This window comes from Marmota flaviventris, chromosome 17 (assembly GCF_047511675.1).
Source record: "Marmota flaviventris isolate mMarFla1 chromosome 17, mMarFla1.hap1, whole genome shotgun sequence".
Classification (NCBI taxonomy): domain Eukaryota; kingdom Metazoa; phylum Chordata; class Mammalia; order Rodentia; family Sciuridae; genus Marmota; species Marmota flaviventris.
Window position 1 is genome coordinate 66,225,529 of NC_092514.1, and position 12,974 is coordinate 66,238,502.

The 12,974-nt window shown below is 38.9% G+C and overlaps 1 protein-coding gene across 1 annotated transcript; it reads left to right on the top strand.

Moving 5' to 3' along the window:
• Positions 1-747: 747 nt before the first annotated feature.
• On the top strand, positions 748-12,422 carry Apoh (apolipoprotein H). Its single transcript, XM_027946331.2, has 8 exons — positions 748-811; positions 1,326-1,502; positions 2,958-3,054; positions 3,645-3,721; positions 6,866-7,054; positions 8,530-8,709; positions 10,377-10,574; positions 12,367-12,422. The coding sequence occupies exons 1-8, from the start codon at positions 748-750 to the stop codon at positions 12,420-12,422; spliced, it is 1,038 nt and encodes a 345-aa protein (XP_027802132.1).
• Positions 12,423-12,974: the final 552 nt, after the last annotated feature.

Below are 12,974 nucleotides of genomic sequence, written 5' to 3' on the forward strand. Positions count from 1 at the left end.
CAACCTGTTATATCATATCAACTTTTCAACCCCTAAAACAGGCCAGAAACCTCCCTGGACAGATCTAAGATGTACTGTGAATGGATGAACAGGACTTTATATTGATTTGACATGAGAGATTGAGGAATCAAGGAGGACTCTAAGGTCACAACTGGAGTCACCAGGAGGAGCTTATTATTAACAACATGTAAAAGGGAAATTGGGAAGAAATAGTCATATTTGTGAAAGAAGATGTCAAGTTCATGTGTTAAGGTGGTAGGTGTCTCCTTGAAGATGTTCTTTAGAATCACACAGTTGGAAACTGGAAGATCATTTTAGAGATGTGGAGATGGAGACATAGATTGAGTTAAATTTATATTACAAGGATGTTGGTGAGACAGGAGATTTTGGTGATCCATCTACAACATACAGGAAACAAAAGATGGAGAATGAGAGGTTCAGGCAATCTGGAAATTATCAGGGTTCTGCGAGAGGCGATAATGGACTACTATGTGCTCTTAAGAAAAATGTCACGTACCAAAGAGGAAACCATCTACCCAAGATTTCACAATAGACTCGCCCATGTGGAGTAAATGATTAAAGAATGGAGATCTCAGAGTTCCTTTCAAAACATGACATTTTATCTCCTATTTACAGAGATAAAAGTACACCCCCAAAGTGGTTTAATATTTAAGCATGTTCATATTTGTGTCTCTCTTTTTTAGCAGAGGGATCCCACTTTGGTGGTGCCAGGGTGAATCATCGACAATGTTTTCTCCAGTGCTCATCCTGCTCTCGAGTTTTCTCTGCCATGTGGTTATTGCAGGACGGAGTAAGTACTTTTTGTTTGAGAAAATAATTAATATATCCAACATCCTAGTATTTGTCAGGGATCAATCATAGTTTTAAATTTAGAGTAGATGTTGGAGAGACTGAATTGGCATTTACTCTTTGATATTGACATACTTAAAGCTCCTCCATAAGACACTTAGCCAACTTGAGCCTCAGGGTACAGACCTGTGACATGGGGATAATAGTAATACTCGCTATAAATGACTGTTGAGGAGACTAGGTGAGATATGACACATGAAGGCTTTGGTGTGGAATTTGGTATACTTACTATTGGTAACAGTGACTATTTTCCATGTGTGTTTTGAACTTAAACAGAAACTTCTCTTTTTAAAAAAAAAATTTATTAATTGTTGGTGGACTTTTATTTATTTATTTTTATGTGGTGCTGAGAATTGAACCCAGTGCCTCACACATACTAGGCAAGTGCTCTACCACTGAACCACAACCCCAGCCCGTGGAGACTTCTTAACCATCTGCTTGGTGCTCTATTTCAGCCTGTCCAAAGCCTGAAGAGATACCATTTTCCATAGTCAGTCCATTGAAAACATACTATGAACCAGGGGAGCAGATAGTATACACATGCAAGCCAGGTTATGTGGCCCGGGGAATGATGAGACGGTTTACCTGTCCTCTCACGGGGATGTGGCCCATCAACACTATGAAATGCACACGTAAGTTGGCACCTTCTCTCCCCTCATTTGGGTTCTGGATGTTGATGAGGAATATACCTTGTCATGCTCAGGGTGCAGAGGCCAGCAGGGGCTGCCTGTGGAGGAACAAGAGGGCCAGAAGGCTCTGCAGGAGAGAGCAAGAACAATGGGTACAATTTAGAGGAGAGCACAGAGTCGTAGCCTGGTCCTAAGGGAGGTTAAGAAAAGAGACCAGGACCCATCAAAGGAAACACTGAAGAAGTTAAAAGACAAGTGGTGATACTCTGAGCTACAAAGTGATTCCAAAGAGACACTTGGACAAACAAATTGGAGAATTACCTTATCCTTAAATGTTGCCTCAAAATAAAAGCATAATGAATAATTACCGAAGTGAATATAGATTTCACCTAAATCATGTCTACATTTACAATTAAATGCAAATAAATGTAACATATATAAAATTAATAATATAAATTATATATCTCACTATTGTTTTATTGTAAATAGTTGCTTTTATTTATTCCTCAGAACGGTTCTATATTATAATGCTAGCCTTATTTTTATACTCAAACATTAAGCAATGAAACAGATTGAATTCCTGGGAATTATACATAGAAGTTAGGCAGTAAAAATAGCTAAATGAGCCTATCTAAGATCTAATTATTTTGATTATATAGACATAATGTTTGCTATAATTATAAATGTTCATGCAAGTGATTTTAATATGCATTTTCAAATTTAAAAAGAAACTTTTTATTTTTTTGGTGTTAGGGATCAAATATAGGGTCTCGTGCATGCTGATCATGTGTTGTACTTCCGAGCTATATCCCCAGCCCTAAACATAATTTTTAATGAAAAAATCATTATGCCATCACTGGGGAAAATTTTACTTTAAATCAGCAATAAATTTGGAATACTAAGTTATTAATACTAAATCTTTTTAAAATATTTTAGTTGGGATGGACATGATACCTTTATTTTATTATTTTTATGTGATGCTGAGGATCAAACTCAATGCCTCACACATGCTAGGCAAGTTCTCTACCACTAAGCCACAATCCCAGCCCCTGACAATATCATTTTAAAGTTAATTTCCATGTGTATACCTCATGTTATTGCATAGTGTGTGTATAATCTTGTATTTTTCTATTTTCATCAACATGTTATAAAAATTGACTACATCCCAAGAGTCTTCATAGTTTATACTATATTGCATATATAATAGTTCAACTGTTGATTTATCTTGATTAATTAAAACAATCCTGACAGTAAAAATCTAGACAATCCAAATTCTGCAATTAGTGGGAGAGTGTAATGAGCACCTTGGTGCGTGTATCATTTGCCTTAGTCTGGATTGCTCTCTTAGAAGAGTTACTAGTAGAGTTACTGAATCAAAGGATGGAAACAAGTTCACATGTCTTTGTTTTAATGAAAATTCTACAAGCAGAGATTTACCTTTGTCTTCTTAAATCACAGCCAGAGTATGTCCTTTTGCTGGAATCTTAGAAAACGGAGCTGTACGCTATACAACTTTTGAATATCCCAACATGATCAGTTTTGCTTGTAATACCGGGTAAGGACTTTTATGAAACTAAGCAGCTGAGTACAGTTAGACATCAAGACTGGTTAATATTTCATTTCTAGACTTTAGATTGAACTTGCTGGATTCAAAACAAGCTTAGTCCCACTTTTAATATATATTACAGTGGTACTGAGGGTGTAGTAAAGAGTAGAGAAGAAGTGAGTGATTTAGGGGTTTGGCTTCTACATCAACAAGTATGGAAATATCCAACAATTCACCTGCAGCATTTTCTGGGACACTCTATGGGCCCCGAGATTAATTAAGATCCTCAGGAAAAGCATGTACAGTGGATAAGATGGTAGAAGTCCATAGAATGGAGAATGCTGGGGTACAGTGGTGCACACTTCTAGTCTCAGCTACTCAGGGGGCCGAGGCAGGAGGATCACTTTCACCCAGGAGTTTGAGGTCAACCTGGCCAACATCATGTGAGACCCTGTCTCTGGGGGCAGGAGAGGCTATAGGGGCTGCGAGTGTAGAGCTCAGGCAGAGCACATGCTCAGCATGTACAAGTGCCTGGATTCAGTCCCCAGAACATTTGAGATGCCAAGGATAGCTTGATAGATTGAAATTTTTCTTTGCAGGTTTTATCTGAATGGAACTAGTTCTTCTCAATGCACTGAGGAAGGAAAATGGAGTCCAGAGCTTCCCGTCTGTGCACGTGAGTTTATGGGTCTCACTCATGGGTAGGGTGACTAGTGGTTTGTCCCCAAATGTCTTGTTTTTAGCACTGAGAGTCCCACATCCCAGAAACTCCTTAGTCCCAGAATCCTACCATTTCTGGCTCAGTGAGAGGGTTGGTCACCCTATGTTCATCCTGAGATGATCAACCCCTCTAGATGATCAACCACACTAGAATGATAGAAGACATTTTACTCAAGAACACATGTCATATCCATTACCTGGTGGGGCCAGTAATTTCTGGGTTTGCTAATTCCAAAGCCCCCATGGTGTTTTGGCAAGGGTTTAGATATGCCTGGCATTGGCTTATTGGGGAGTGTCAGTTTGACTAGGGGAACTTCCACAAGCCGTGAGATTGACATTACCCCTATCTCCCCATCCCCTGCTCTGGAACCTCACTCATTCATTCCCATCTTTAGTAAGCATGAATTAATGATCCAGGATATGCCAGATCCTGCTCAGCACTGAGGCTGTAAGGCTGAAGAAGACAGTTTTGTCCTCAGAGAATGATTCTAGTGATGGAGACATAAAAGTAACCCTTCACAGTAACCCATGAAGCCCCGCATTTTCAATTCTGCAAATATCCTAAGGAAATTGACAAAGTGTATTAAAGTAGGTTGGAAATCATAATCTGAAGCTTATGCATCCTTCATTAAGAATGAAAATACAGGGCTGGGGCTATAGTTCAGAGGCAGAGTGCTTACCTAGATTGTGTGAGGCACTGGGTTCCATCCTCAGCACCACATAAAAATAAACAAAATAAAGGTATTGTATCCATCTATAACTAAAAAGAGTTTGTTTTTTTTTTTAAATAATGAAAATACAGATTGTCCTATAAATAGGACACTTGGATAATATAGTATCATTCACACACACACACACACACACACACAATGTATATATAATAGGTTTAGGAGTATTGTGCTGTTTTCCTCCTGGTGGGTTTTCATTGCATCATATGCTAAGCAGATGTCTCTGGAAAGTCAACAAGTTTCTGAGACCTTTCTTGTCTTTGTTTATGAATTTGTGAATAATCTGTGCACTTAGAACACATATATCAATTATTTGAGTGAATGAAGGCCAATACTTTTTTTTTTCTTTTTACCTCTAACAAAACTGGACTACTTGGAAACCATCCAGTTATTTTATCCACATCCCCACTGCAGTTGTTACAGGTCCCCAATGTCTTTGGTTGAGGCACCTTGGCTCCACTCTTTATTTTACTTTTTTATGGAATTGTGTTCATAATGTCTGATGATCATTTAATTCACGGTCAAACATTCTTCAAAGATACCTAGAATTTAATTTTCCTCAAGCATTCAGCATAATTGTTTTCTCTAGAATATTCTTTGAGGTACAAGAGCACAAGTCACAACTTGTCAACAAATAACCACAAGGGGCAACCAGTAGAGTGTACAGCAGCCGTGCAGTGCCTAGCACATTACTGTGATGAGTACCTTGTCCCAGCCTCCTATTGATAGGACAGCTACTTTGAAACATTAATACTTTGCAATACAGTACATTTCTCAAAATAAATGACAGATGAGTTCTAGAATGCATTTCTTATATTATGTGCCAGTTATGTACATGATATTTTGCTCAGTTGAACATTTAGTAGAAGTAATTTTCTTAGAAAAGTTTATGCCATTTGCACATGAATTCAAAACTACTTTAGAATGCTCCAACCATTCTCCTATTAGTTTTCTCAAAAGAATAGGCCCCTAAGAAATATTTTAAAGTTCCCAGAGTGATATATTTGTAGCTCAATTTAAGCTTTTGTAGGTGTTCCTCTTCTGGAATGATGAGAAAAAAGGGGTGAGTTAAGAGCCCTCCAAAGGCCTTGCAGTCTAGGATTCCTGACAGATTCCTCCAGAGTCCTGGGGGGGGGGGGGAGGGCGGGAGAGCTCATTCAGGTTATGTCAGTCAGACTCAGCATGGGCCTTTTTTCTGCAAGGAGGGCTGTTCTCATGTTTCCTAACTTGGTGATTTTATGTAAGTCCAATCTTTGACCAGGAGGCCCAGGTATCAGAATAGGTAACAGCAAAAGTTGTTTAACTTTTCAGTGAGATCGATCCTAGCAAAAAAAAAAAAAAAAAAAAGCAAGTAGAAAAGTAAAGCAATTCCAAATAAATTCTAATTTTAGAAAAACCAAACTGTAAAAACAAGCTCTTTAAGGATAAATTAAGTAAAGGTTTTACTCAGCAGTAGGAATCACCTAGGTTCCTATAAATAATTTGTTTACCTTTTCAAGTAGCTTTATACCAATGATTTAATTCATCTTGTCTTTTTAGTTTCAAACAGGCTACTTCATCTTCAATCTAATCTGAATGAGTGATTCTCACACTTTAATGTACATATGAATCACCTGCGCATATTATTAAAGTGTAGACTCTGATTCAAGCATCCAAGGTGGAGGCTAGGCTTCCACATTTCTAATAAGCTCCCAGGATTTAATATGCATGCAACTTGAATACAGTGCCCAAACTGCTAGTCCATGGACCACTCTTTGAAGATATTTCAAGTCAAATCACAATTGAGTCACTCTGTTCTGGATTGGTGTAACTGTCCCTGAACTTGTTGAAATTCCTTATTGGTCAGGGCATGGTGATAAGCCACAGCCGTGTCTCTGTGTCCTGGAGGCTGCATGTATAAGCCCCATGCATACAAAGTCCAAAAGCAGGAGACATTTAATAGCAAACAAACTGAGCTAGCAATGGAACTCAGACGTCACAACTTTGTACCAAATGCTGTCTTCAGTCATTATTTTAGGATGCTGTTCTAGCCATGTTCTCCATAAATTCTACCTTCCAGACACATCATCCAAGGTAGCATTTAGATCAAAGATTTTATGGAAACCTAATCATTGTGTTGTAAAGGACAAATTAAAAGCAGCAAAACTTAAATTTATTTCAGTTTTTAGTTTTTTGACTGGTTTGGACATCCAATTTGGGAATTGCATTTTCTTATTTGGCATTTATAATTGATTCTTATTTCCCTGTTATTTGATCAAGTTTCACATTTTCTCAAGTTCATTTTTGGATTTTCCTTTTTTTTTCCTCCCTGAAAAGAGTACATTTACAAGACTCAACTATTTTCATAGAAATGATGTTATTTGTTTTCCCAGCCATAACCTGTCCTCCACCACCAGTACCTAAATTTGCAACACTGCATGTTCATAAGCCATCAGTTGGGAACAACTCCCTCTACCGGGACACAGCAGTCTTTGAATGTTTGCCGAACTATGCTATGTTTGGAAATAATACAATTACCTGCACAGCTCATGGAAACTGGACTGAATTACCAGAATGCAGGGGTAAGTGAATGATATGACAAAATAATTATGGTAGTGTGGATTCCCAGTTTTGAAAAGTATTAAAAAATTCCAACTTTCATAGAGTATTTCAAAGTACCCATTCCACAAATGTTTCCTGAGCATCTACCATGTGTCAGGCTATGTGCCAGGCACAGGGGATAATACCAGATAATACCTGAAATGAAATAAATATTATGCAACTAACTGCCTGGAGCAACCTGGGAAATCTTCCCAGAGGTAGTGACCCTTGAACGGGCCCTGGAGAAGAGGAGCATGAGGAACAGGTGTACCACACAGGGCACAACCCTTGCAAAGTTAGAGAGCCATGCAAGGACAAGGGGTGTCCACAGACAGTCGAGCATTTCCATGAGGCTGGTGGAGAGAAGTCTGCATTAGGAGACAAAGATCAAAATTGAGCTGCACTCCAATTATGACGCCTTTGCAATCTTGACCTAAACTTAAAAAAAAAAAATCACAGAGATGTTTGATTTTCTCTAAAAAAAGTATGAAAATTCTTCCTCCTTTCACTTCATCTGTCATCACTATCTTTGGATTTGCCATCTGCATAACAAATGACAGATGATAGTTTATCATGCATGCAAGGAGTTAGGCTAAGGACTGTTAACATCTCCAGTGGTAGACATTAGGGGCAACTATTGAATAATTCAAAACATAAATGGATTTTAATGTGGGTGAACTACCAGTAACAACAAAAGCTAGCACCTTTTTGGGGGGCACTTCACTATGAGCCATGCACTTGTTTCCTGTCACATCAATGTCATCTCACTAATTCTCCCAAATCCTGAGCAGTAGGTCCTTTTCTCCTTTTTTTCTCAACACTTCACCTAGACGCATCAAGTATTAACAAGTGTGACATGTCCCCTCATTAAACTACCTCCCCAGGCTGCTTCTGGCTGCAGCCTTGCTCTCCTGAGCTGCAGTCACTAGGGATACGAGTCGGGGCTTCACTGGGGAGGATCTTGAGGAAGCTGGGAAAGCAGCACTGTTTTTCTTGGACATATTTCATGCTGCCTTCTTGCAGAGTCTGAAGACAATAATGATGATTATGCTTAACATTTCAGAATTAAACAATGAGGTGCAAAGTGTGCAATGGGGTCTTTGTGTTTTAATTTCATGGTTTGTTGAGTATAAGAAAGATTTTTTTCCTAAGCCACTATCTTAGAATGTGTGGAATTTTGCAATGACACCTTAATGATTATATGTGAAAGCCCAAAACACCCACTAGAATGTCATTAATTACATTCCAAGTGGTGTTTATTTTTTAAATACTCAGAGTCCCATAAGTATAAGAGAATGGAGACAGAATTCAGCATAACATACCTAGAAATTGCATTCCAGTTTCGGGAACACCCAGTAATTCAGTGGTGTAACAGAGACAAGAATGTAACCAACCATTCTCAAACTACTGGGCAACCTATTTATTACTAATATGTCTTACTGAATAAACTTTATAGAAGTAAAATGCCCATTCCCAACAAGACCAGACAATGGATTTGTAAACTATCCTGCAAAACAAGTACTGTCTTACAAGGATAAAGCCACGTATGGATGCCATGATACATATAACCTGGATGGCCCGGAAGAAGTCGAATGCACCAAAATGGGAAACTGGTCTGCACAGCCAAGCTGTAAAGGTATGAAAATATGGGCAAGGTCCTCAAGGTTTCTGAACTTATCCAGTGGACCGCCTTTGCTTGCCATTTTATTTTTTATTATTTATTTTTTTTGCTATTTTCTTGTTCTATTCATTTTCCACTTGTTTCTCAGACTTGCTTCACAGCTATTGGCATGTGGAAGACTTTAGGCCTCTCATGTACATGGGGAAGCTTCATGTTAAGGAAGCTTGCTTGAGATTAAACTGTGGTTTTTTTTTGGAAGATGGTGTGGGCTTCTTATATTTGCTTTTAAATCCTTGCCTGTAAACATCTTTTTTTTTTTCTTTCTCTATCCGCACAAGGCTCTTTGTGTTGCAAAAAAATCAACTACACATTCAAACTAGTTCAAAGAAATAGGGGCTTGTGATAAAAAGGATGCGTGGAGAGGAGAAAATGAAATACAACTGGTTCTTCTGAGGATTGAAACTGAAAGTCAGGAACTATGGCGACTCTTTTCACCTCTCAGTGGCCTCTCCCATCTCTGTGCCTCTCTGCTTACTTACACTTGGCCTGATTATACACCAGGGTCTCTCTGCTAAAGGATATGTCACCAGCCGGCATATTTTCTCTGAGATGCTGGGTCATTTAGAGTTAGGTGTCTATCCAGTCTTGATCCAGTCAGTGTCACATTTATGCAAAGAATAGCATCCTAGCATTGTATCTCTGCTCGGGATGCTGTGGGCTGAACAGTTTACACAGGAATAGAAAATTAGGCTCAGCAGGTAAAACGATGAATGACTAGTGTCTTTGGTTGGAATTCCCTGGAAATAGACAGGGATTAAAGCGCCATTGATTTCTTAAGCTAGTGTCTCAGAAGAAAGCTAGTGAGACAGGAGGGATAAGGCAAGGCACTGGTTCTTGACTTTCACTGTGCAGCAGAATGTCCTAGAGGGCTTATTTAAACTCAGATTTCTGGGCTCTACCCCTAGATTCTGATTCAGTAGATCTGGGCTCGGACCTGGTTTATGCATTTCAAGCAAGTTCCCAGATGACACTGATGCTGCTGATCCAGAGATTATGTTTTAAACAGGGGGTAGTCTCTTCTAGAGTTTGGTTCATTTTCATCATACCAGGAACTCTGGGGCACAAATTGTTTCTGAGTTTATGGGGATCTGCATTTTGTATCCCCATGTCCATGAGTCATTGGCTGTGGGCTGTTTTCTTTCCTGACTCTGAGGGTGGTAGTAGGGGTAGTTTGCATAACCATCTTAATGAAGTGCTCTCCCTATGGCTGAAGGCATTTTTTTTTTTTTTTTAAGAGAAAGGATCATTTGTGAGCTATTGTGGACCACAGTGGCTAGCTGATAGGATACACCAACTTAATAAAAGGGATCTGAGTGAGGCAGTGTAGGCTTACATGAAGTTTTTTTTTTTTTTTCTAAACTGAAGACTAGAAGCTGAAACTTCTGCTCTGACCTTAGTAGCTACTATAGGGAAAGGCACGTGGAAGGCCATGATTGGTGATTCTATTGATAGAGGTTGGCTGTTAGCAATCATATTGACATTGTCCACTATGTTCGTTTCTTGGAATTCCCTTGCCTTGACCCATTTCTTTCAGGTATACTTGTCTATTAATTCAAACATACATTGTCTTTAAGAAAGATTCACTGAATTCTTAAGTCTTAACTACACACTTTCTCTTTCAGCATCTTGTAAATTATCTGTTAAAAAAGCCACTGTGCTCTACCAAGGAGAGAGAGTGAAGCTCCAGGAAAAATTTAAGGATGGAATGAAACATGGTGAAAAAGTCTCTTTCTTCTGCAAAAATAAGGAAAAGAAGTGTAGCTATACAGAGGAGGCTCAGTGCATAGACGGCACCATTGAAATCCCCAAATGTTTCAAGGGTAAGTCTACACCGCTGTGTTCAGCTAGGATTTACCTTGCCATAATTAGCACTTGTGTTATATAATGACTGTAAGAAGCCTTATCGAGATTTTTTTTTTTTTTTTGTACTGGGGATTGAATTTGAGGGCACGTAACCACTGAGCCACGTCCCCAGCCTTTTTTATGTTTTATTTTGAGACAGGGTCTTGTAAATTGCCAGATACTTGCTTAGTTGCTGAGGCTGGCTTTGAACTTGTGATCCTCCTGCCTCAGTCTCCAGAATTGCTGGGATCAAAGGTGTGCTTCACCTCAACCGTTGGCCACAAGACTGGTGACAGGAAAAAACAATCAGATAAAGCCAGAAGTGGTTTATTGTCTCCACTTGCATAAAAAAAAAAAAAAAAAAAATTCCAATTCTTTTCCTTAAATTCAGCATCATGGTTTACACAATGAATGTCAAGGTAAACTATGATATTTGACATAATTTTAAGTTAGGATTAAACAATAATGTTGAATCAAATATTGAATAATTCTTTGTCCCAAATGAAAAAGAACTCATGGCTATAGTAATTGGTCTATAGGGCTATAATTTTTTTCTTTCCTTCATCATGCCTAGTTTGAAAACTATCCTTTAGAGCAAAATATTCATTAGAGCAAAATATTTTTAGGGAAGATGATATTAAATTTGTGTGAGATAAAGAAGTTATAATAACTAGCATTTTGAGAACTAAATGCCAACCTTTTAGGTTTCAGGTTTAGGGTGTAAGTATCTTTGTCACTAGGAAGGGAGACCCAGCTAAAGGCTGAAGCTGTTGCTAGTTCTAAGCTTAGAAATGTTCCGGGAAAGTGGGCAGCCCTCTATTGGCAGCTGGGAGAAGACAGGTGAGAGCAGATGGAGTGAAGAAGAGTGGGATCTGAGCAGTGCAACCAGAGGGAGAGAAGGAAATGATGCACACCTCATAAGGTAGGCTTGATTATTAGAAATGTCATGCACGACATGGAGTAAATCCTCTACCAAAGACAGTATATCTACATTATAACTACAAACAGTTAGAACTGCATGGAATAAAATGTTATTGTGCAAAAGATGGCAGAGGCCCTGGTGAGAAGTTAAGCACTAAAACTGGGAAAGTATAATAAGCCTAGCATAGATCAATAGAAAAATATTAGTAAAGGGGCTGGGGGCGGAGGTGCAGGCCTGTAATCCCAGTGACTCGGGAGGCTGAGGCAGGAGGACCACAAGTTCAAAGCCAGTAGTGAGGCCCTAAGCAACTTAGCGAGACCCTGTCTGAAAATACAAAATAAAAAGGACAGAGGGGTGTGGCTCAGTGTAAAAGTACCCCTGGGTCCAATCCCTGTTACCAAAAAAAAAAAAAAAAAACCCAAAAAACCAACCAAACAAAAACACCCCCAAAAACAAAAACAAGAACAACAACAACAACAAAAACCCCCCACAAACCAGAGCCTTGTTGATATATTTTTTCAGGCTGTTCTTCTGCATGTTCTTCAGACAGATGCAGCAATGTTATGCATTGAAGAATAAATAAAGGGATGATACAGTATTTTTTTTCTCTTTTAATCACGACTGTGAGAGTTATCTAAAACCCATTATTTTCTCTCTTGGAAATGCGTGCCTAATCATTGCCTGAATGTTTTCTCTCCAATATTTAAACCCCACACTAAATGGTATCATTCATACAATCATATTTATTCTGCACATTTGTAACATGTATTTTAGATTTGGCTTAGCTACTTAACAAATTCAAGAAACGATCATTTCTCTTAGAACGTTTATATTTTTCTCCCCAACAGAACACAGCTCTTTGGCTTTCTGGAAAACAGATGCATCAGATGTGAAGCCGTGCTGAAGCTGCCTTCAGTGGAGATCAAGGGCTGTGCTTGTACCTGTGCTTTACAAGGAACCAGTGGAGATGGAGAAATAAAGTCCCTGAACCTACCACCTCAGCCATTGCCACTTTACTTCTCGTGTCTTGCATTTAGTCGTGTGATCTGGTCAAAAAACCCAGAGGCTTGGAACATCACCATTTCATGGCTGGGAAGTGGAAAGAGTAAACCATTATCTGGGTGACCCAGCTCCCATCTGTCTAATCCTGCTCTCAAACACTTTCACCTAAAACACATGCAATGTACTTTATTTTTTAATTTAAATAGCCTGGTTTATAGACACCCCCCCCCATTTGTATTACCTGTCTTCTGTTCGGAGGAACGTCCAGATGTCTGCTTTTATGACACAGCTCCCAGTTAATTCTTGTGCTTCCTCAAGTTAGTGAAGTATCACCATAGAAGAATAAGCGTGGACTTTCAGGTCCAAAGAACTTGATTGGAACCCTTAATGTTGGATATACATAATGCAAAAAAAAAGTAAACAAAAAATACTTTGTTTCCCCACTAAGGTTCCA

Bases quoted from the DNA above. Each gene is read 5' to 3' on its own strand.
- Apoh (XM_027946331.2), top strand. From the start codon at position 748: ATGTTTTCTCCAGTGCTCATCCTGCTCTCGAGTTTTCTCTGCCATGTG. The intron at 1,503-2,957 runs GTAAGTTGGCAC...CTTAAATCACAG, and splicing joins CAACACTATGAAATGCACAC to CCAGAGTATGTCCTTTTGCT. The intron at 3,722-6,865 runs GTGAGTTTATGG...TTGTTTTCCCAG, and splicing joins AGAGCTTCCCGTCTGTGCAC to CCATAACCTGTCCTCCACCA.